This window comes from Vigna unguiculata, chromosome 9 (genome assembly GCF_004118075.2).
Source record: "Vigna unguiculata cultivar IT97K-499-35 chromosome 9, ASM411807v1, whole genome shotgun sequence".
NCBI lineage: Eukaryota > Viridiplantae > Streptophyta > Magnoliopsida > Fabales > Fabaceae > Vigna > Vigna unguiculata.
The window spans coordinates 6,875,927-6,900,244 of record NC_040287.1 but is presented as its reverse complement, the minus strand read 5'-3'; the positions used below and the strand labels follow the sequence as shown (position 1 = coordinate 6,900,244).

Here is a 24,318-nt window from a genome sequence, read left to right as displayed (position 1 = left end):
CTGTGGGGTCATCAGGGTGCTCTCTCTCTCTCTCGACATTTTTCCAAGGATCAAAGTCTTATTACAACCTTAAGTATATCAATCGAGAGCACCCTGCATGGTACAGGTGACTCAGCACATATTAAATTATACCTGATTTCTTATGTTTATTGGAAATTATTTCAGTGAGTTTTAATTCCTGTCTTCTTCTTTATAACTAAAACTAATATTTAGATAATTGGCCAAATGGCTTGTCAAGAGCCTATGCATTATTATTTCATATTGACGTAGATTTGGTTTGATTCTAGATAAAATATAATTTTTAAAATGAATAAACTTACGGCTCATCATTTGTTTTAAAAGCTAAAAGTTAAAGAATTATAAATTAGAATTAAGTTATATAAGTTAAAAATTAAAAAAAATATAGAAATTATACCGTGTTTATACTAATTAGTTTATGTATGTCTTGGATAAATAAGTTAATATATAGTTTTTTCTTGTAAATGTTTTTAGGAAGAAGTTTGTTTTAATATTTTAATGCAAAAACCTGAATTAAAAGGCTTGATAATCATGCCAACTATTATAATGTTTTTTTAAAGAATTTATAAGAGTGTATTTAATGTATCTTTAGACAGATTTTAAAATAATGTTTTGAATCAACGAGTAAAAAGATTTCCAACAACTCTTTTCTCGATTTCATAAAAAGAAAAAATCTTCTAAGTTGATGAAAGATAATGATCAAGAGTTGTCAAAGTGTTGCAAAATTTATTATCCAAAGCTTTAAGTATTCCAAGTTTCAACCTTATATTTGTTTAAAGACATGAAAGCGTTAAAATCTTTTATTTGTTTAAAAACATGTTACTATCTGATATTTTTTGAAGATATGTTATTCCGAGTAAAGCCTTACGATCTTTTAGATCACTTTCTATCTTTATAACGCTCAGTCAGGAAGAGTTACGTTCTAAAGAATATTTTATTAAGAATTATTTTAAACAAAACTCAAGTTAAGTAGAAAAAGTTGGGGTGTACGAAGTCCAAATAAAAAATGATTTATGTATACTATTATAATAAATCATACTTATAATATTAATTTCCTTTTGAAATTAGTAAAAAAATTAGACATAATTCAAGATGGGATAAACTAACAAAAATCCAAGTATGTGCTGTTAATCTTATCAAACATTTGTGAGAATATTAATATTAAAGTTTGTTAAACATGAAGAAGTAATACTATTAATTTTCAAAACCTTTTCTTTTCTAACTTTTTATTAAATTATGCACATACACATTTTCCTTATCCAAATATTTATTACCCACAAGCTTTAATACGTTTTATACATGTACTACTTAACTTACTACTCATCTCTAGATAAATTTATAACCCACCCAAATTCATAGGTAAAACATTTTCTCTGTATACCTTCTTTTCCTACCAATGGTACTACGTTACCATAAGACTGCCACATACTACATTTTATTGCACTGTCATATTAAACCAAAGCAAGGAAGAGTATGTAACTTTGAGGTATGTATATATTTGAGAAAGAAAAAAGATTATGATATTCTTATATAAATTTATGCAATACTCTGTTACACTCTTCGTCTTTAAAAAAACTAAATTACTGTTCGTTTAAGCCATGTATCAAGAATTGCATCAGTCCTTCATTGTTAAAACTATCACTCCCAATGTCCCTATCAGTATATACTGCAAAAAAGAAAGTGATGATTGATGAATTAATATTAATATGCTAATATTGACACACTATTAAATTGTAGCCCCAAAGAACAAACCTTGAGAACAGGAATATCACTCATTATTATTGTACCCCAACCAAGATAAGGCAAGAACCTGCAAGTAATGAAGTTGTGGATAGATACTTAAGTGATGAAATCATGTTTGGTTTATACTTTGAACAATGATTTTGCAAATTTCTTTAAAGAAATGAATAACAAAGACTCCTGATTTGAAAACAAATATTTTTAAATTCTCTCAATTTAATCCAAAAATTCCAAAAGAGAAGCAACAGGTGAAGCTTAGTCCTAAGGTAAAAGGATTTACCCTACAGCTCTTCCTATAATATGGTGTTTTTGTAACCACTTCTGGCCAGTATTATACATAACCCTGTCATCTTCATCATTGTTGTCTCCTGAAATTTTGAAACCAAAAAAGCTAATTCACAAGAAATTGGAATATGACATGGACATATTATGTAGGCATCCATATCTGTTGTATTGTACCTTTTGTTAGGATATAAGTTTCTTCAGTATTTTTACGATCATGAACCTAAAATAATCAACAAATCGAGTGATATCTATCATAGTCATCAAATAATATTCAAATTCTAAACGTAGAAGAAGCCAATAAATCCATTTTGTAAAATGAAAAAATTCAGTAAAACAAATCAGGTAGCCTTTGATTCTAGAACTAGCATGGTTAGCATGTTAAGGTTTAGGGTTTGAGGTTTTCAAAAAAGAATATCCTAAACCCTAGACCCAAACCTTATCCTTTTTTCATATGCATTCCTTTGCGTTTTCGTTTTCGTTTATCTATATTCTACATTAGAATAAGGCAATTTCATAGTATATAAGTGAGTGCAAATCTCACTTTACAAACCGATTTTATAGGATTGAGTTAGGCTTAAAATGCACTTCTTAACATTGTATTAGAGTCAAGAGTTAGAACCTATCCTAGTAAGATTTGTTTGTTGGGTCTATCGTGTCACCCGCTATCAGACCACTATCAAACCATTCATTAATGTCTAATCTTCCGCTCGAGATATATATACCTCGAAGTGAGAGGGAGTGTTGGAATCCCACATCTACTAGAGATAAGAAGATTTCATAGCCACACCTTACAAACCGATTTTGTAGGATTGACTTAAGTCCACTTCTTAACATTATGCACAATATACTAAGATTATGACATGAACTTTCCATACTACAATAACTAACTGTTGCAGAGCAGGCACACAACAGCAAAGGAAAGATCATCACACATTAGTGTGTGCACAATCTCTACTTTCTTATTTAATGATACATGGTTTATGATTGGCTTACGTTGGGTGAACTAAATAGAACTTAAAATGCTGAGCAGAAGAAAAATAAAGTCATACAAACCTCAATTACACGGTGAACAATTGGAATGTCTTTTCCCTGCACAATGTGTAGCCATTTGTCATAAAAATGTATTGTTGCAGCCACATTAAGAATAAATAAATCTTTCAAGACTAGCATATATTGCAAGAACATAACTGATGGCCAAAGCTTGTCTTTCCTGGTTTATATATAACAAACACATATTTAAGTGTCAAAAAAAAAGAAGTCCACAAAAAAGTGAAGAACTTTTTTGTACCCTTCTGAGAACAAGATGATAAGGATCCCATCAATGTTGCAATGCATGAATGTTACTAGACTTGTTAAAAGGTCAGTCTTTGTTTGGTGTTGAAAAAACTGAAAGGATGAGTGAAGATGAAATGAATTTAAGTATGAAAAAAAAAACAGGAATATAATTTTAAAATTGACGGGAGTCATTGTGATATTTCTAACTCGTTTATACTTATCTGTATATCTTTCTTCCCATGTCTTCTTTATTTCTCTTCAACCAAATACTTCTAATTTCTATTTTATTTCTCAAATATTTATGCTCTACTAACTTATTTCCATTCAACCTATCTCTTATGTTTCTCTCTATCAGAGTATAAGAAAACTACATTTGCAGCGCTTAATATTAAGGAAAAGATAGACATGAAATGTCTTATTTCCAGAATAAGTTGACAAGTACAATATTGATAGTTTCATATACTCTCCATTAATGGGAACAGCATGAGATTTTGCTGAATAATTAAGTGTTGAGAAGAAAAGAGAGTTAAAGGGTTATACGCAAGAAAATAGCACGCTTTTGTTTGAACTTCTCTGTAAATCTTGTTAATTGTAGTTTCTAACTAGCAAAATAATGTCATTAATCTCTTGTAACACATTTTCAGTATCTAGAGAATGATTAAAATCTTAACATAAGATAAAGAATTAAACACTTCTTTATAAAAACTAAAATAATAAATAATAATATTTTAACAATACTAAAAGTATATTTGAGTTCAAATAAGTGGATTTTCACTAGCAGCTTCAACCTGACATTGGCTACTTGTGCAGTAATATTGAGAGTACTTTTCGGTTTTACGATTTTTCTATATCAATACGAATAATTAAAAAAAAAAAACAGTAATATTTTCATGGGACAAAAAACATGTTCTTGTCCAAGACAAATATAGTAGTGACAAAAGGCTGATGGTCAATGCCAAGAAATTAATAAAATAATTCTCAAAATCCAGAACCAGTACAGAACAAAGTAATAATAATAATAAAATAATAATAATAATAATAATAATAATAATAATAATAATAATAATAATAATGATGATGATGATGATGGTACATACATCTAAGCTGTAAACCACAATGTCTCCTGCACGAATGGGATCCTTGCTCATGTGCAAAAACAGAATGTCACCCTGTAAGAACCATTTAACCAGCATCACATAAGCTTGGGACAAAAGAAAATGCAAATGACCATTTACATTATTATCGGCAAACGTTGAAATAAACCAAAAATATCATTTTTCATCACTAACTCAAATTATAATTACATTCCTGTTTTCCCCCTCGTTACACTTGTACAATGGATTTTTTATTACCATCTGTGTTACGTATATAAATAAAATCATTTGTTTTTCATCATATTCCAAAACTCTTATAGTTGAATCTTGTAATGATTTTAATATTGAGAGTAAATGTAACACTTTCAAAATTTAAAGCGATAATATGCAAAGTAAAAAAAGTAAAAAAAATGTGTGTCAGTGTAATGTTCTTGAAAGAAAAAGAAGATTTATGCATAATCTGAGACTAGAGCGAGAGACACTTACTCGTTGGAAACCAGGTTCCATGCTTCCGGAAATAACAACGACGACCGGCGATTCGCTGCCGGTAACACAGCTTAACCCTTTCCATGTGACGAGCGCCGATGATACAACCAAACCTGAAATCGATTGCAAGAGCAATAGAAATTAACAACGATTAAGTAATTAATTTGCGTAGTGATTATGAAAGGAATTGGGGAAAGAGAAGCATGGTACCGAGAGTGATGATCTGGCTGAATACTTCTCTGAGTTGAATGGAATTGAAAGAGTGAAGAGTGTCTGCGACCCAACCCATTCTGTTCTACGTTTCGCTCTTGCATGTCCAAACTTAAATCCACACCGTTTAAGCATTGACTTTGCTTTCGTTGCTCTGAGCGCAGCACAATTCCAATTCAGACACATATACGTGGTTTCCCCAATGTCTATGCGACATGTGTTCCTTCTGTTTGAAAAAATGTCTCTGCTATTAAGGCATTTTTTTTGTTTGTATACTACCAAAGAAACAAAACAATAAGAAAGTGTGTCAATGAAAAATATAATTCACAACATAATATATATTTAAAAAAATAAAATAATAAATTTATAAATTATATGATATGATAAAAGAGATAAATAAATAAATATATAATAGGTGTAAAAAAAATTAAAAGTTGATTATTTCACTGTTTAAAAAAATAGTTAAATATGTTTTTAAGATAAAATTCGTTTATTTTTCAATAATTTATACACTTTAGTTTTAAATTTGAAGAATGAATATGCATTCTTCTTTTGATCCAACATTGTCAATGTTTTTTAAGTATTAAAATAATTTAAATTTACATTTGAGTCGAACGTATCAAACAAAATAAATAATTTAATTATCTAGAATATATAAAAGAATTTTATACAATTAAATTAAAAGAACTATATTTATTTATTTTTAAAGTATTTATTCAAATTATATAAAAATTTGTAACACAAAATTTGAATTTTATGTCAAAATTTAAAAATAAAAAATATACTTTACTGTTAAAAAATTACATGAAAATGATATAAATATTAAATATCATAGTCAAATATGTATAAAAATAACTATTTATGTGTAATCCTAACATATTATGGTTATGGTTATGCTTACTGTACAATTGGATAAGTACTTTTAACATCAAATATATTTCAATAGTAGTAAATTATTTTAGTGTTCAAAATAAAATAGAGAAACCGAGAAAAAAAGGGTTTTAGTTATTAATATGATTTTTCGGGTAAATTCAACAAAAAAATAAACCTGATAATTGTTGAGGTATATAATTAGTCCCATGGACTTGATTTGTAGGAATGAGCTAGAAAATAAGTCAGAATCCGGTCAAGTTCCTTATTAACTTTTCCAATTTTTTTCATTGAAATTAATTAGAAGATAATTTTAAAGAAAAAAACTTCCAAAACAATTAGATCAAGTTGATTAGTAATTACATACTTAATAGTTAATAATTATTAGAAAGTATTTTTAATAAGAATTAATTAGTTATGATTAGTGATTGTTAATATTTAATTTTATTTTATGAGTATTATTAAAAAAGGTATACAAAATACAATTATGATTAAGATTGATAATTATTAATTTTTTTTTTGCGACCGTAAAATTAATATAAAAGTTAATTACTTTAAAATGTGAAATTTAAAATGTTAATTTAAATAATTATATAACGAATTAAAATGCTAAAAGTATTCTTAGTTTAAATCATACTTATATTTTTTGAATATTAATAGTTAACATCAATAATATGTGTGAATATAAATTTAAATTAAACTCAATTACTAATTTCACTACTAAATTTAGTAAAACAATATTATAATTATTGATAACATATTTAATTGGTCTACATAAATTATTAAACTCTCAAATTTTAATTATTAATGTAAAAATATGATAATTCGTTCTCATTATTATTTTTTTTATAAAATTTATGAATATCATAAGTATGATCATTTTGAACCAGATAAAAAAATATATAATAAATTTTGGTGAAGTTTGTACAGAAGAGAAGTTTTCAATTTTTATTATGTTTTTGTCCTCTATTTGAAAAGTATGAATAATAGTAAAAATGTAATATATAAAATAAAAGGCAAATGTTAATTTTATTGATATTAGAATAAAATATAAATAAATATTATTTGAGGAAATATACATAAATGAAATAGTTTACAAGTTGAATAAACTTAAATATGGATGGGAATAAGATTCTACACTATATTTTTACAAGTTCTCTTTAACTTTATTGCAATCTGGTTCACACGATCTAAAAGTTATTATTTTTTGTTTACTCAATATTCTTATTTTTCAGTGGTCATTTTGTTGATTTATGTGAACATCACCTAAGGAGACCTTGATTCTTATTTATTTGTTAAAGATTCTCAGTTCTCTTAAATACTTTGTAGACTCAAAAAGTATCAAATCTAGCAAGGGTGCTTATTTGAGAAAATATATTTTATCTTTATTTGATGATATTGGTTTTTTAAATACAAATCAACTACATTATCTATGAATTTTAATTTAAAATATAGTCTCAATGATGGTGACCCTATTAAGGATCCCTCTATGTGTAAAAGATTAATTAGAAAACTTCAATACACGCAAAATCTATTAAGCACAAATTTAGGTACAATCCATCACTTGTTACATTATTTGAAGTTCATTCTAGATTAAAAGTCTCTTTTTTTCTACCAAAAACAAACTTCATCTTTTAGCATGTTTTTTCTACCAAAATTAATGTGCATTTTGAAAAAGTGGTTTTAGGGCTAATCATAGAAGCATCTCACTAGATAATAAAACAAATGTCATTTTTTTTAAAACCTTCGGTTGGTGAAGTCTTTACTCTTAACAAGGAATTCTTATTTATATGAAGAGCGTTAAAAGTTTTATTGTTTGTTATTAATCTTTCTTCTTCAAACTATCTTATTTATATAAAGATTCAAAGAAAAAAATCCATTGCAAATCCTTTGGAGTTATTGTGAGATCTTCAAGAGTTATTTTTCTTCAAAAATTTATCCATGTTCAAGTTGAGAGATGCACTAAATATTCTTCATCTAACATTAATTTCGTATATCCTCTTTATGCATCTATTTGATACATGACATGACTTATCGGTCTAATAAATAGCTTCTTCCCAAAATGGAGTAAAGTGTAAGACGTAGAAAGGCTAATGATTTTCACAAAATTAACATTGTGTCTTTTCGAAAAAGTGTTTGAATGGAACAACTTTAAACGTGTTCTTTAAGAGATGTTAAATGTAAACATGTCTTTGTGAGGCCCTCTTGTAAAAATAATATATTAACATTATCTACATACATAGAATAAGTATTTACAAGTATTTAACATGTACCATAAACTAGTTCAAACTATTTGTGCCTTTGTCCAACCGAAAACTTATTAGGCAAAGATGTATAAGTAAGATACTTTGCATTTTTTCAACCAGATAAAAAACACTTATGTTTGTCAAGATCTGATGCTTATAAAATCTTGTTTTATACTTTGTATAAAAAGTCCTTAATCAAATCAAATAAGGTCTATTGAACTTTTTCTAACAAACCATAAAACCTAGTATTATTTGTTATAACAAAAATCTTAGATGACTTGTTAGCAATTATATAGATGTAGACACATGTCTAATCGTTTATGACTTAACCTAGGCGATCAATTTTGTCCAAAGACTTTTAATCTTGATGTTTAACTCCTCTCTATCCAACTTCTTCCCCAAAGTTAAGATATGATTCACTATGTGAGTGAACATTTTATGAACATCATATAATATCTCTTCTCGTAACATCCTCAATTTCTCACTATTGTGTGAGTGTGCTCTTCTTACCGTTCTTGACCTCTTTCATGCTTTTATGGACGACTTCAAACACTTTTCACATCTCCTTGGCACTTTAGCGTATTGAGCTTTTTGCTTTCAGATCATATTAAACTTCATTGTTGTCATAGACTATTTAAGTTAAGAAATCTTTATTCAACAATTTCAAAAGAAATGAATGATCAATTTACAAACATTATCAAAACTAGGTCATCTTTAGCATACATTTAAACTTTTCTCTGTTTATTAACAAACTTTTAAAGACTTTTTAAAACAATCAAATCCGAAGATGAGTTTTCCTTTCCAAAAATAGTAAAAGATACGGGAAATAAAAATTACACAAATGATTTTAAATTGGTTTGAATCAATTATCTCACTGATTCACATTACAATCACATTCCACACGTAAAAACATGTAATATATAAACTAATAAAATCTCTTGAATAACCCATGAGAAATACCACCTATGAAAAAAACTACTCCTCAACTTACACATCACATATATAGTGTAGCTAAAAATGCATAAAACTTTGGAATAATGTCACTGTGATGAATAGTCAAAGATTAAATTTGAGATATATAAAAGAAACTATCTTCACAAAACACTTTGCCTTGATAGGGAATTTTCTCAAAATATATATAGTCAAGGAAGTTTTTCATTTCTTGGATAGTTTCTTCAAAGAGCATATTTGATGATAGAGAATTTAAAGATCATGTTTCAAAAGAAATAACTTTTTGATGATGTCCATTTTATTATTTAATAATGTATTAAAGAGTTTATCATTATAATTCATTTTTCTTTTTCAACCTAAGCTATTTTCTACCAATATATATGGGGAGTTTTAGTAAATGTAATTTATTTTTAATATTTTCCTATAAAACTTATAACCCTAATCCTTTATTTTGAAAGGCGCGTGTAAGCAGTGCAGTTTTGCAACGAAGAGGGAAAAAGGAACGCATAATTCTCACACGTGAGTGACACCACACACTGACCTCTGTCCAACTCCACTCACGAGTCAATACAAGTCAATTCTTTTCTTTTTCTTTTAACAACTAATTACTAATTTATTTCTGATGCTAAATGAACAAATAAATGTTATATTCATATTTTATTACATACGAAATATTTATTTAATTATTAGATTATTATAGAAATATTTATGAAAAAATAATATAACTCAATGGATTTAAAAATAATTCAAATTCCAAGAATGTTTAAATTCATCTTTTGAATTGAGAAAACAGTAGGAGAAAAAAATGATGTTCAAATGATTTCCAGTTGTTTAAACGATCATTAATTGAAAATATTTCAAGTATCTTATTTTATACATTAAAATATTAATTATTTGAATACCTTACCAACTATAATTGAATTTATTTACATTTCCTTAAATTTCAACAGAAAAAATGGTCCCTGTCTCATTCAATGTGCAAGAATTAAATAATATTTAGATTTAATTATATTTTCCTTATTTTTTCCTTATGTCAACGATTATTTTGATTCTTTAATTTATTTTTGTGAATATTTATGATTACTATACGATATTGCCAAATATTTTCTAAAATATACTTTAGACTTAATTAGACCACTTGACCATTAACTTTCTTGTATATGAATGAAAATAATAAAAAAATTAGGAAAGGGTATAATTAAGAATGATAATTGAATAAACCAGGTTTCAATCTTCAAAAGAATTTGGTCATTAACATAATAATTATGGAAAGAGTTTATTCTTAAACGGTAAAAGGTAAGATTATCTGATGGAGTATTTAATGAAACTTGTTATCGTTATCAGGGCGATTAATCATTAATGGTTTAAATTAGAGTTGTCAAAATGGATAATTCAGTCCGATCTGACTCGACTCACTACGGGTTGATTATTTAGTAAACCAATCCAACTCGGCTTACTAATTAGCAAGATAAAAAATTCCAACTTGATCTGGCCTACTGCGGTTGGCGAGTTAAACGAGTTGACTCACGGACTTACTTCATAAAAAAGAATACATTTTTTTATTTTTTTTGAGTTTAAACTAGATTATAATTCTAATTAAAAAAACTTTAATACAATCGAAATACAAATCAAAATCACAATACAAATTATATATGTGTTGGCTAAAAAAAAATCTAGCATGATTCAAATATAAAGTCCAACTTAACACAAAATACTTGTGACTTTTTATTTGCGGGTTGATGAGCCAACCCGACTCACCATGGTTCAACCTGAGTGAGTTGAGTTTTAGATGAGCCGGGTCAAAAATCAACTTGTATTGAAATTTATAAAAAAATTTTAACCCAACCTGACCCGAACTCGTAATGAACCAAATTGACTCGCAGATTCCAACCCATTTTCACACTTGGAGTATTGTTTTCCTTTTAAAATTTGTATTTTGTCACACTTTTCTATTTAAAAGACATGTTTAAACAAAATATTTAAATCACTTTAGATATTTTATTAAATAATATATGACAATCAATAAAAAAAGTTTATTTATTCTTTATAATAAAAAAATAGAAAGAGTGGATGCTTTTGATAATGGGCCACTCCCTTCATAATCATCGCGGTGAAGGTTGGCCACTAAGAATTAAGTAGCATGTTTCTCTACTCTTTACTTCTCCACTCACCTTCTCCGCGCGTTTCACGCCAACATAGATCCTGCGTCTTCACAACTTACACAACACGCACGCCATGGAACCCAGCAAGCACCACAACAACACCAAGAACAACAACTGCTTCCTCCCACTCATCCTCTCTCTCTTCTTATCCACCTTCCTCCTTCTCCTCTCGCTCCTCGCTTCCTCCACCTCCTCCTCCCAACGCCGCCACCACCACCGCGCCCAAGCCCCGCCGGAACGGCCACATTTCGTGGAGTCGAAGCTCAGGGTGAGTCCCACATCGACGAGCGCGGTGCCGCGAATCGCCTACCTGATCTCGGGGTCGGCGGGCGACGGGGAGAGTTTGAAGAGGACGCTGAAGGCTCTGTACCATCCGTGGAACCACTACGCGGTGCATTTGGACCTCGAGGCCCCGGCAAGGGAGAGGTTGGAGCTCGCGAATTTCGTGACCAACGAGCCTCTCTTTGTGAAATTCGGAAATGTGAGGACGGTGGTTAAGGCCAACTTGGTTACCTACAGAGGACCCACTATGGTCGCTAATACTCTTCACGCCGCGGCCGTTTTGTTGAATCAAGCTCGGGATTGGGATTGGTTCATTAATTTGAGCGCTTCCGATTACCCTTTGGTAACCCAAGATGGTACGAACCTTCTCCTTCTCCCTCGCACACTTACACTTACCAAGTATGCGTGTTTTCCTGGTTATACTAACGTAGTTTCTCCTCTCCTGAACATTTCTGTTACGAGAAAAATAAGAAACTTATCCAGAACTGAAGTGAAAATTATTGTGTAAAAGTTGATATATTTATATTTTTTTAAAACTAATTTGTAAATAACTAGTTTTAACTTTATTCAGTTTTGTTTTCTTATTCTTATGAAGAAATTTGTTAGAAAAAAAAAGAAATTATCTTCATCACTAATAATGATGTTTCTGTTAATCTGCTTCTTTTGGGGTCTTGGGGTCTTTAGACATTCTTATCTTTTATATGTCTTCTTCGTCGCTACTCCCTGTTAAGTATAGATTTTTTGTTAGCCTAACCAGGATCCAATCTGTGTTTTAGAAGTATTTTATATCTTGTTTGCTTGCTTGACCAATAGTTATTTTTGTCGGCAAACTCACTGTCTTTTTCTTTATTTATTTATATATATATATATATATATATTTTGTATAAATAATGGGTTATTTATAGTAATCTATATTAGTGGAGGTGAGTCATATGATAGTAATATTGTAAAGTAGAAATTCAATTATAAATTATTAAATGCACAGTAATTATATTAACTTTTACAATAATTTTATCTTTAAACTGTATCCATGTTGTGTTTTCTTTGTCGAATAATGACTTAAGATTTGTCGTGCATAACTTAAAACTTCTGATATTATATTTATTTTTTCTTTAAACAAAAATACTTGCATTTATTTGTTTTATTGTTTTAATTATTGAGATATTTTTAAGATAGTTATTATAAAAATTAATAAAGTATATTCGCGATTGAATGTTACATAATACTAAGTATTAATATTCTTCAAGAAATTTACACTGTGAAAGAATTTAATGATCTACTGATTAATTTTGCTAGTTGTTTGAAGTTCAAAAATAGACACAGAGAACCACGGACTGTGTTGTCCAGTTTTCATTGTCAATGACCAACTTTTGCAATTTGCTGTTTCTTATACACAACAGATTTGCTGCATACGCTGTCGTCTATTCCCAGGCACCTGAACTTCATTGAACACACGAGTGATATTGGTTGGAAGGAGTAAGTTACTAATTCTTTTCGTTACATGATTTATGAATGTCAAGTGACATAAAATTTGTAAAGATCAATGTATCCGTTCTTTACCAGGGCTACTTTACTCGTTTGAATAGGTCTCATAGAGCCAAGCCAGTCATACTTGATCCAGGTCTTTATAGTTTGCAGAAATCTGATGTATTTTGGGTATCGGAAAAAAGAAATGTGCCCACGGCTTATAAACTGTTTACAGGTGACAAACTCTTACCTATTATTTTCACGAATCACTGTTTCAAATTCGAGTTTGTTTAAGTGCTCAAAATTAATTCTAATCCCTGCATAGATTTAAAGACAATTACAAATACTCAGAGCAGTTACGGAAATTCTTGAACCTAGTCCGACACTAATAATGTTTAGTGTGAAAGATAAGATATTGATATTTGATAGTACTGTGTGAGTGTGAATTTCAATACCTTTTCTACACATGCTCCCGTTCTTTTGCTTATTTTGTCCTCAATTTTCTGGCATTCATCTTGAAGTTATTTATATACATGTTTCCAATGCTGGTTGGCAAGCATAACTTCTGAGCTTCCAATCCTCATAAATTCCTTTAATTCATAATCAGGCATAATTACAAATGCTCAAACTCGTGCCATTTCAAAGTTTCTCTTTACTTGTTTTCCTAAATATGAAGACATGTACGACTAATTTGTTACATGAAATCACAGTTTAAAGTAATTTGAAACTGGTTGTCTCAATTTCATGTAATGGGAGTTGTTAAAATTTGATTCTTGATTTTGCTCAGGTTCTGCCTGGATGATGCTCTCTCGCCCATTTACTGAATACTGTATATGGGGTTGGGATAACTTACCCAGAATAGTCTTGATGTACTATGCCAACTTTCTGTCTTCCCCAGAAGGGTATTTTCACACAGTCATCTGCAATGCGGAGGAGTTTCGTAACACTACCGTTAATCATGACCTCCACTTTATATCATGGGACAACCCTCCAAAACAACATCCCCATTTTCTTACAGATCATGATTACCAGAGAATGGTGGATAGCAATGCTCCTTTTGCTAGGAAATTTGGCAGGAACGAACCAGTCTTGGATAAGATTGATAAGGAACTCTTGGGAAGAAATGCAGATGGTTACGTGCCCGGCAAGTGGTTCAGTCAAGCGAATTCAAGCACCATTGACCAATATTCTGGCATAGGAAATATCACCGACCTTAGACCAGGGCCTGGAGCTGAAAGGCTTGGACGCCTTATCAGTGGTTTATTATCAGCAGAAAATTTTCAGGCAAATCAGTGTTCTTGACACCTGACTTTGGAATGCCTATTACGTTCATTGCCGCATTTCCACCACCCAACAGCTGAGAGGCGCACAATTCATTTATCATTTGATGCCTGGAGGATGCTGTGACGAATGAGTAAACAGAAGGAAAAACAGAAATGGCTACCTTTGACTTGATGTTCTACAGAGAAATTTATGAAAGGACCACGAGTGTGCTGTCACTATGTATCAGCAGTTCACACGATTTATTAAACTTTACGGAATGACAAGTCATCGATGCAGTAACCATCAATTATGTAATAAGTAGGCAAGATGCTTGTTAGGCGGAAAACTGAAATAAGCCAGTGTAAAATATTCTCCAAATTCTTTATGCCATGATATGTTAACTTCAGTATAATCCTGTGTGTCCTTTCCTTTCTTTCTTTTGCTCTTTTTTCCCTGGTGGAGCCACTTCCCTCATAAATTCAACAATAAAGGAACCACAATTTATATTTGATTTTCTTTTCATGTCCAAGGTTTTTGCAAATAACTATAATTAACCTAAAGCATGTAAGAAAACAACACAGCAGTAAACAATAACTCACACCCATCAGAAGTGCTCTGAAATTCCCATCTTGAGAATGGAATCCAGTAATCTGCACATTTCCTGTGCTTGTGGATGAGAATGATCACCTGCAAGAAACTCTTCAACTTCATTATCCACCTCTATTATGCTGCATCCGGGCTTCTTTCTCATCCCTATTTCTTCAATCCTATTCCTAACTTGTTTTGCGTCTGCTTCCCACCCAGCTTCTCTATATATATTGTAAGTAAGAACGTGAGAACCACAGTCAGATATCCCCATATCAAGCAGTTTTTTCCATACTCTATTCCCAACATGAATATTTTTATGAATTCTACATGCATTTAGAAGAGCACCCCACACGTTAGCATCACTGGCTGCAAGTCCACCCATATTCTCCTCAATAAATTTCTCAGCCTCCTCTACCATGCCAGCTCTTGACAGAAGGTCAACAACACAAGCACAGTGCTCCATTTTTGGGGCAACTCCATAAGAGCTACTCATTTCTTCAAACAACCAAAGACCTTGCTGAACCATCTTTGCATGAGTGCAAGCAGTGAGGACAGCCACAAATGTAGTCTCATTCGGCTTAGTCCCAGAAGCAGCCATTTGATAAAACAACTCCAGCGATTTCTCTGCATCACCATTCAAGGCAACACCACAAATCATAGCATTCCACGCACCGGCATCCTTATCTGCAATACCCTGAAAAACAGATAAAGCAGATTCTACACATCCACATTTCGAATACATGTCCACCAAAGCCGTTGCCAGAATTGGATTGGAGTCAAGTTGGAATCTCTTGGCATAGGAATGCACCCACAGTCCCTGTGCGAATGCACCAAGATGAGCACACGCAGTGAGAACCGAGACAAGGACGGACTCATTCGGCTTTGTACCCTCTTTTTGCATCTCTGCAAACAAAGCCAGCACTTCCTTGAAGTCACTAACTCGAGAATACGCTGCTATCATGGCACTCCACGACACAGCGTTTCTGTCAGGCATTTGCTCAAACACTTCTCTAGCCTTTTCCACATTCCCCATTTTACCATAACCGTCAACCATCGCTGTCCCCAACACCACATCCTTCTTTGTCGTTTTATCAAACAATACCCGTGCATGTTCCACCTCACGAGAAACAGAGTAGAACTCGATAAACGCACTCACCACGTAAGGGTCGTCGCGGAACCCGAACACCACGACGTGGCCGTGCACCAAACGGCCAACGACGTTCGAAGAAGGAAGAAGCGCAATGCAAGCCTTGATCAAAGGTGGGAACGTGTAGTTGTTAACGGCAACGCCGTTTTGGAGCATGGACAAGTAGCAGGACACAGCGAGGATGGGTAAACGCGCTTGGAGGTAGCCTCTGATCATGGTGTTGTGCATGAAGGTGTTGCGGTGGGTGAGGTGGCGGAAGATGGAGCGAGCGTAGGAGAAAAACGACGCGTCGTTGGAGGTGGCTGCGGCGGAGAGAAGCGGCGCGAGGGAAAACGGCGCGTCGTTGTAACGGCATCGGAGGATGTGAGCGTGTAGCTGTTTGAGTTTGATTAGAGTGTTGCATTTTTGCGCCACGGTTGTGAGAAACCCCTTCTTAACGGTCATGTGAACATCGATTGGAGGGGCATTTCTTCTTCTACGCACTCTGCACAATTAAACACTAACTCAATGCATTTGCTCTTTAAATTAAATTTCAACTTCTTTTATTTCTTCCATAATTGTAACATGTCTCTAGAGGTTCTAATAAAGCTTATTTACTAATTTAGTGTCAAATAAAAAATAACGAAATTAGATGATTTTATAAAATTGGGTACTAAATTGAACCAAAAATTTAAATTAAAATACTAAATTAAAAACAGCTATTACACTATCACGTATCATGATTGTAAGCTGTCACGTGACACGATGATAAACTGACACGTGCCAGTTTTTAAATTCTTTGAAAAAAAAATTAATTTTTTTGGAAAAAAAAATTAAAAAAAAAAAAAAATTCATGGCTTGACACGTGTCCTGTACGGACACGGTGTTAACTCCAACTTAACGGAGATGATCAAATTGAATCTCTTTAGAAAATTGGGGTACCAAATTGAACATTCCTAAAGTTCGGGTACCAAATTGAACTTTCCGAAAAAGTTTGGGTACCAAATGTGTATTTATACCTTTATTAAACGAATACATCATTATTTGTTTAAATTAAATTTATTAGAGTACATATGAATTATTATTTTTTAAATTACTTATATTTTTAATACGTTTTTTAACCAAGTGTAACCATAATTAGAATTGGTATAAATGGTTAAGAATTCACTTGTCATAAAACATTCACTTTTTGACAAGCGGTGTCTAAAATTGATATATATAACTTTCACTTGTAGAAGCAATAATCTTATTTATCGGAAATGATTACTTAATTATCTTCTTCTTCAACTATTATCATTTTTATTTTTAGGGTTAAATATGTTTTTGGTCCTTCAAGTTTCGATGAATTTTGGAACTAGTCCCTCGTTAAAGCTTTATGCCAATTTAATCTTTCGTCTTTATAAATGTGTATATTTAATTTTTCTTATCAAATTTTGTTAAGTTTATTTAACATTTTAGACGCATCTTATGATAATATTTGAGTTAAGGAACTAATTTCAAATTTTACTAAAACTTAAGGCATAAAAAACATATTTAACCCTTGTTTTTAATAGGGTTAAGTATATTTTTAGTCCCTGAACTTTGATACAAAATTGGAATTTGTCCTTCTTTGAAACTTCATTAAATTTTGGTCCCTAAACTTTAAAAATGAATTAATATAGTCCTTTTAACTCAATTATGTTAATTTTTTTTTACGTGTCAACACTTTTCATGTTAATATTAAAGCTTTTTACATTGTTTGATACATTCTTAGTTTAATATCTACTGAGAAATGCGTTCGACACCTCAAAAGAAGTTAACGTAATTGAGTTAAAAAGACTATATTCATTGATTTTTAAAATTTAGGGACCAAAATGTATTAAAGTTTCAGACATGGACAAATTTCAATTTTGAGTCAAAGATAAGGGACTAAAAACATACTTAACCCTTATTAATACCATAAAATGTTAGTTAGGCCAAGTTGCTAATAAATATTGAGTAAAGGTACCTCAGACACAAAATTGCAAACCAAATCACTTGCCACACTTCATTGTACTTGGCAATACATGTGGCCCATGATAAGGCATTAAATTGTCGAAGACGACCAACAAGCTTTTGATGTGTACCTTTTACGAGAACACTTACCTTAATAACTCCAACCACACATGAGAACCATTTCATTGTTTGTGGGAGATTTTGGGACAGTTTTCCGCATAAAAAATCACACTTTGGATACAACGTTGTTCAATACGTGATGTTGTTTCTAAGATGGAACCACCCATCATCTCCTGTTAAACAAAAACAACAACCTTATTCTAAAAGATCAAATGAGTAGCATTTTCTCTAATCTCTTACTCAACCTTCACTTCGTTCCTCCATCACTCTTCTACTAAACTTATAACTTTCTTTCCGATGTTGTCCCCTTTGAAGAGTCCAACAAAAGCAGAAGGGATGCTCTCCACGCCTGCTGAAATGTCTTCAATTATCTTTAACTTTCCTGTACGAAGATAATCCGAAGTTTTTGCATAAAAATCTTCGAAAACATTCAGAAAATCAGCAGCCAAAAATCCTCTGATGTTGATTCTCTTGTACACAATGTCCATCATGTTTGGTGCAGCTTTTCTTCCACCACTCGTGTACTCAGCTATTACCCCACAAACAGCCACTCTTCCAAATATTTTCATGTTACCAACAGCTGCTTCCAACATCTCACCCCCAACATTGTCAAAATATACATCAATTCCATCCGGAAAATACCTATAATATAAAATAGGTTCATGATTAGGTTAAATATGTTTGTAGTTTTTAATTTGGTGTGAAAGTTTAATAACTAAACATATATTTAAGCCGTTATGAAATTATATTCCATTACAAACCTTTTAAGAGCAGAGTTTAGATCTTTTTCTTGGTTGTAGTTGAATGCTTCGTCAAAACCCAGCTCTTGCTTAAGCAATTCCACCTATGACAATAATGCATGAGATTAGGGTTTTAAGCTTGAAATCCAAGTAAGCATAAAATGGAAAAGTTGAGTTACTCTACCTTTTTGTGAGTACCTGCACAACCAACAACATAGCAACCTAAAAGCTTCGCGTATTGACCCACTAAATTTCCAACGGCTCCACAAGCTGCTGAGACAAAAACCTTTTCACCCTTTTGGGGTTTACACAATTCAAAAAACCCCGCATAAGCTGACAGTCCGTTGAATCCTGCACCACACAATGCAAATAAATACATAAAAAAATCAAATTTCAACAATATCAACGGATACTTTGATACAAAATAGAAGTTAGGAATTTAATTGTGAGTCTAAATCTCACGTTGGTTAGAAATGAAAGAGTAGAGCATTATATAAAGATAAAAATTCACAAATTTATTACCTTAAAGGTTTTGGTTGAGAGTGATGTCAATGTCTTATGTAATTGGACTCAAGTCTTATTAGTGTTGTGCCACTCCAGGAAAAATCTTCCTTAAAACCTAGAAGGAACTAAACCAGTAATTAATTTGTTTTTAATTATAACTTTTAAAAAATGTAAAATTATTAGACCTCAAAACAACAATTACCTAGTGATTATCTAACAAGGTTTTTTTTTTTAATGCTCCCAACTTATCGATATGAAGCCAATCTTTGACAGCTGGAGTTTAATTTCGTTAATGCCTAGGTATGAATCAAATGGTATTTGTTTTCTCTCGTCTAATAAAGTCTTTTTCAGAGACACTAATTCCAAGAAGATATTCTTACAAGGCTATTATTCTTTTTTTTTCTTTTTGTTGTGAACAGTTTTATAGAAAGTGTCATATCAGTGTTTTTCAAGAGGGGTTTAACCATTACAAAGTAATTTTAGTTTAATTTCTTTTTCTTATTTTTTTTCTCCTTCTCCCCTGAAGAAGGTTTGAATCAAAATCTATGCAACAAGTGATGAATGATATGCAGCAAATGGTAATTACCCAGAACTCCAAGATAATAGGGTAGTGGAAATTCAGAGGACTCTAATTTTTTCAAGATATTCCCTTCCTTCACCAAACTGTAGTGTGCCCATGTGAATACTCCCAGCACCAAATCATCTTTCTGAAACTTAGCATTCCCAGAAGCCACAACTTTTCCAATAACAGCACCATCAATGGCCTGTAATGTGTCAAAACAGAACAACACAATAACTATTAACATAAATTTAGATAAATGTTTATGACATATATATGGACACCGGTATGGATACGACATGAACATAGATACAAAGATACGACTAAATTGAAAAAAATATAGAATATGAAACACGGCGTATATATACATGTTAAGTTTGAAATTGTCAACTAACACATTGTCAACTAATATAAAAATAATTCAATCTATCTATCTAATATCTAATATACAAAAATTAGTAATAGAATAAGATTTGTTTCTTATTTTAATCATCAAAATGATGTCAAAGATAAAAAAATATCTTTCAAATTAGACATAGTATATCTTATAAATATCGTACAGAGTATCGGTATCCGATACGTGTCGAACATAGAACACGTCATTTATGAGACGTGTCGGAGCATCATAGTTATAATCAAAATCATTGAGTTACCAAAAATAGTTAACGATTACCTGGCCTGGGTTTATGGGTGCTGCAAAGCTTATAGTAGCTTGGGAGGGACTAGAAAGTTTCATGCGGTTAAGCTGGTAGGGGTCGATGGAAATGTAGAGATTCTTGACTATGATATGATCAGAACCTGGCGCAATGGACAGAGTAATTGTCTCTGTTTTAAGCTCAAAGTTGGCTTCTTTGGGTGCATCTTGAATGTGATGCTTTGTGACTATGTATTTATTCTTCACTTCCATTTTTCTTTTTCCTGTTGTGGATGGATGGATACTCTTTAGACCAACTTTATAGAACGAAGAGGCCTGACGAGAAAACAGAGAGAATGCATTTTTATAAGAGACTTTAGATTTTTCTGAAATACAGGGTACAGTCCAAATCCAATCAGGATATAATATTCCCGGTTATTTCTTACCACATTAAATGTAATTTGTTGGAGTTTTTTAAATGGGGTAAATTGAATTGGATGGACTATATTGATGTATGAGTTGTAATTTATCACTAGGATGGCAAAAATATCCACCTTCGCGGATATCCGCGGATAAAATCTACGGTGGATAGTTATTATCCGTGGATATTTATTACTCGCAAGTAGCGGGTAACGGGTATTTTAATATCCGCTTATAAACGGGTCGAGTATTGTACTATCCGTACCCGCAGATATCCGTTACCTACAAAATAAAAATAAAAATAAAATTTAATTTATATTTTATTAAGTTAAATTTAATTAAAATTAAAATTAACAGTATATTTTATTATATCAAATCTAATTATAATTATAATTTTATTTTATTTATATTTTATTTTTATAATTTTATATTAAAAAATTTATAAAATATATATTTTTTAAATATTTGCGGGTATCGAGTATCCACGGGTATTTGCGGGTTTTAAAAATATCCACAGATATTTTTTAAGCATATACCTGATGAGTAAACGAGCGGGTAGCGGGCGAATTTTTTTTTTTGCGGGTCGGGTTGCGGGTAGGCACTATCCGTGCCCGACCTAATCCGTTGCCATCCCTATTTACCACCTTTGAGAATGAGTTTTCATATAAGAAATTTAACGTCATTTCTAAAAAAAAAAAAAAATTAAGGTTCAAGTAAGTTTTTTTTTATATATACAATTCAAATTTCATTTTCTTTTTTATCGAATGTGGGATTTTCAACTCATTCTTAAATTCCAAAAAAGTATGGTTTGATCAACCAAACCTTGACTCAATTCAACCTAACATGGATTAGGGTTCATTTTGCCCTACATATATTCAGACTGACCCGATCCAACCAAAGCCGAATTTCGGCGTAGCCTATTTCGGCTCGACTTTCCCTAGTCGACTTAGCTTGACTTGTTCTAGACTGTGTTCATTCTAACGTGCACTTGAGTTGATCCTACCCGAAATTGGCATAGGACAATTTAATCTGTTGTAGAAAATGTCAACTCTGTTTTAAGTGGATCTAAGACTACTTAACTAGGTTCGTGCTTAATCAACCTCACATAAACTCTAGTTGACTTGGCCTCACATGCACCTAATACAACTTTGTTTGACCTAGACTAGCATGATCCAATTTGATATGGTTTGACTGACCTAACTTACCTTAGACTGATCTGACCAAAACTTACATTAGTCAGACCTAGCCCAACTTGGCTTGGATTCGGCTTAGACCAATCTAATTCGTATTTGACCTTATATAATTTAACATGAATTTACCTTATTATAAAATATAAAAATTATCAAATTTATATCTAATTCAAATCTAAGTAAATAAACAAGACTTAAAATCCAAAATATGGATTTGAAATAATATAAATTTAAATAATTATAAATTAAATTTGAAAATTGAAGTATTTTTTTAAAACCAAATAAGAACCTGAAAGAGCTGCACATAAAATTAATTATGTATAAGGATTTTCTCCATCGATATTTAGCTGGATAATGGCCAGCAAATATAATTTGAGTTTAAAAATATTGGGTTTGTAGTATTTTTAATAAAACAATTTGAATAGCAGTAATTGTACAACTGGAGAGAAAATGAAGTCGTTAATTATCCCCCCTCAACTTGCTGAGTCATACCAACGCCGAAACCCGTGAGTTAGGAATCTATCCTGCAATAAACAGACAAAGGAGACGGCTCCTATTAGACAAAACTGGAATCAGAGGCAAACGTTCAATCTTTAAGCATTCTAGATTCTTTGTATTCTTTTCTAAAATTCTAAAACAATTATTCCAGATGCAATTTCTAGCCTCTAATTCTGCCAATATTTTACACCTGGAGATCAACCATGAAAACCAAAGTAAAGATTCTGTTTTTTTTTTATTATATTTAAACATTATTATCTTTCTTTATTTTAACTTTTTTAGTTTTTTATTTCTTACTTCTTTTTTATCATTATTCTACATACTTTTATGATTTATGGTGATTTTTGTAACAACAAAACCAGTAATTTAATTTCTAAAGTTCATGTGTTATGGATATTAAGCAAAAGACATACATAAATATATAAGTAAACTATAATTACACTTCCTTTGGTTAACATTCTTCAAAATAAATTACTTTCTCAATAATTTAAGAGTTAAATATTTTTTTTTCCTAAACTTTTAGTGAAAATTAGAATTAGTCTCTCTTCAAAATTTTGATCCAATTTAGTCTCTTAATTTTAGAAATGTATGAATTTAGTCATTTTAACCCAATTTTATAAAATTTATTTGATGTTTCAAATTTATTTTTTCAACAAACATTGAAATAGAATTGTGTCAAACAGTGTAAACAACTCAGTTACTATCCTAAAACGCGTTTGAAATATCGAATAAACTTAACAAAATTTGGTTAAAAGAATTAAATCCTCTAATTTTTAAAGTTGGAAATTAAATTAGATCAAATTTTTAAAAATTAACTAATTTTAATTTTCATTAAAACTTAAAGGATCAATAATTTATTTAACTCATAATTTAACATGAAAAAAGATATTGTTACTACAATATCAAAATATATATATATATATATATATATATATATATATATATATATATATATATATATATATATATTTGTAAGTTCTTAGTTTAAAGAGATATTGTAACTTATTTGAGTGTTGAAATTTCGGGGAAGCGAGAATAGTTATATATTACTCTCCAAAAAAAAATAAAAGTAGAAACATATTACAATAAAAGCGACAAAGTAGTCTGTTTTTGTCGGAGAGTCAGACTTCATGATGCAGGTTCACTGCATTCAAAAGTATTCTAAATCTCAAAGACAATAGAAATAAAATCAGGAAGTTAAGAGGCTTCATGCAAATACAACTTACTAATCGTAAATCTGTATAAATTCAGATTTACGATTCAAATGAGATGATAGTCATGACGACCATCCAGACTAGAGTGCCATGCGTAGGAAAATCAATTAATTAAATAATTAATTAATTAATAAATGAGGGAGAATAAAACTTTTATGACATTAAATGTTAATTGGTATGACGTGAAAAAGTACTAGGAAAATCAATTAATTAAATAATTAATTAATTAATAAATGAGGGAGAATGAAACTTTTATGACATTAAATGTTAATTGGTATGACGTGGAAAAGTACTAGTTCATGAGGTTGAGTGTACTTTATTATGTGAGAGGACTTGGGTTTGAGTCTTATGTATGCCTTTTGTGAGTGGTGTTAGTTCGCGTTGCTCGCTCAAGCGACCTAG

At 31.0% G+C, this 24,318-nt stretch overlaps 4 protein-coding genes across 4 annotated transcripts; 1 reads left to right on the top strand and 3 right to left on the bottom strand.

Moving 5' to 3' along the window:
* Positions 1-1,437: 1,437 nt before the first annotated feature.
* Positions 1,438-5,326, bottom strand: LOC114162746 (signal peptidase complex catalytic subunit SEC11C-like). Its single transcript, XM_028046710.1, has 8 exons — positions 5,109-5,326; positions 4,899-5,011; positions 4,416-4,487; positions 3,097-3,132; positions 2,218-2,263; positions 2,039-2,126; positions 1,771-1,828; positions 1,438-1,684 (listed from the first exon to the last, which is right to left on the bottom strand). Exons 1-8 carry the CDS (start codon positions 5,185-5,187, stop codon positions 1,634-1,636), a joined length of 543 nt encoding a protein of 180 aa, XP_027902511.1. The 5' UTR covers positions 5,188-5,326; the 3' UTR covers positions 1,438-1,633.
* Positions 5,327-11,273: 5,947 nt separating this feature from the next.
* Positions 11,274-14,761, top strand: LOC114164144 (beta-glucuronosyltransferase GlcAT14B-like). Its single transcript, XM_028048689.1, has 4 exons — positions 11,274-11,975; positions 13,020-13,095; positions 13,206-13,321; positions 13,874-14,761. The coding sequence occupies exons 1-4, from the start codon at positions 11,411-11,413 to the stop codon at positions 14,386-14,388; spliced, it is 1,272 nt and encodes a 423-aa protein (XP_027904490.1). The 5' UTR covers positions 11,274-11,410; the 3' UTR covers positions 14,389-14,761.
* Positions 14,762-14,953: 192 nt separating this feature from the next.
* On the bottom strand, positions 14,954-16,528 carry LOC114162894 (pentatricopeptide repeat-containing protein At5g66520-like). The gene has a single exon (XM_028046885.1). It carries the CDS (start codon positions 16,526-16,528, stop codon positions 14,954-14,956), a length of 1,575 nt encoding a protein of 524 aa, XP_027902686.1.
* A 1,535-nt stretch (positions 16,529-18,063) lies between these two features.
* On the bottom strand, positions 18,064-20,947 carry LOC114162469 (2-alkenal reductase (NADP(+)-dependent)-like). Its single transcript, XM_028046377.1, has 5 exons — positions 20,634-20,947; positions 19,988-20,165; positions 19,082-19,248; positions 18,919-19,001; positions 18,064-18,799 (listed from the first exon to the last, which is right to left on the bottom strand). Exons 1-5 carry the CDS (start codon positions 20,865-20,867, stop codon positions 18,421-18,423), a joined length of 1,041 nt encoding a protein of 346 aa, XP_027902178.1. The 5' UTR covers positions 20,868-20,947; the 3' UTR covers positions 18,064-18,420.
* Positions 20,948-24,318: the final 3,371 nt, after the last annotated feature.

Coding starts and splice junctions, on each gene's coding strand:
- LOC114162746 (XM_028046710.1), bottom strand. CDS start 5,187: ATGGGTTGGGTCGCAGACACTCTTCACTCTTTCAATTCCATTCAACTC. Junction 3,133..4,415: donor TTGTGGTTTACAGCTTAGAT/GTATGTACCATC, acceptor CACATTGTGCAG/GGAAAAGACATTCCAATTGT. Junction 2,264..3,096: donor TTGTTCACCGTGTAATTGAG/GTTTGTATGACT, acceptor TGATTATTTTAG/GTTCATGATCGTAAAAATAC.
- LOC114164144 (XM_028048689.1), top strand. CDS start 11,411: ATGGAACCCAGCAAGCACCACAACAACACCAAGAACAACAACTGCTTC. Junction 11,976..13,019: donor CCCTTTGGTAACCCAAGATG/GTACGAACCTTC, acceptor TATACACAACAG/ATTTGCTGCATACGCTGTCG. Junction 13,322..13,873: donor GGCTTATAAACTGTTTACAG/GTGACAAACTCT, acceptor GATTTTGCTCAG/GTTCTGCCTGGATGATGCTC.
- LOC114162894 (XM_028046885.1), bottom strand. CDS start 16,528: ATGACCGTTAAGAAGGGGTTTCTCACAACCGTGGCGCAAAAATGCAAC.
- LOC114162469 (XM_028046377.1), bottom strand. CDS start 20,867: ATGGAAGTGAAGAATAAATACATAGTCACAAAGCATCACATTCAAGAT. Junction 20,166..20,633: donor CACCCATAAACCCAGGCCAG/GTAATCGTTAAC, acceptor GACACATTACAG/GCCATTGATGGTGCTGTTAT. Junction 19,249..19,987: donor CTATTATCTTGGAGTTCTGG/GTAATTACCATT, acceptor TGTGTGGTGCAG/GATTCAACGGACTGTCAGCT.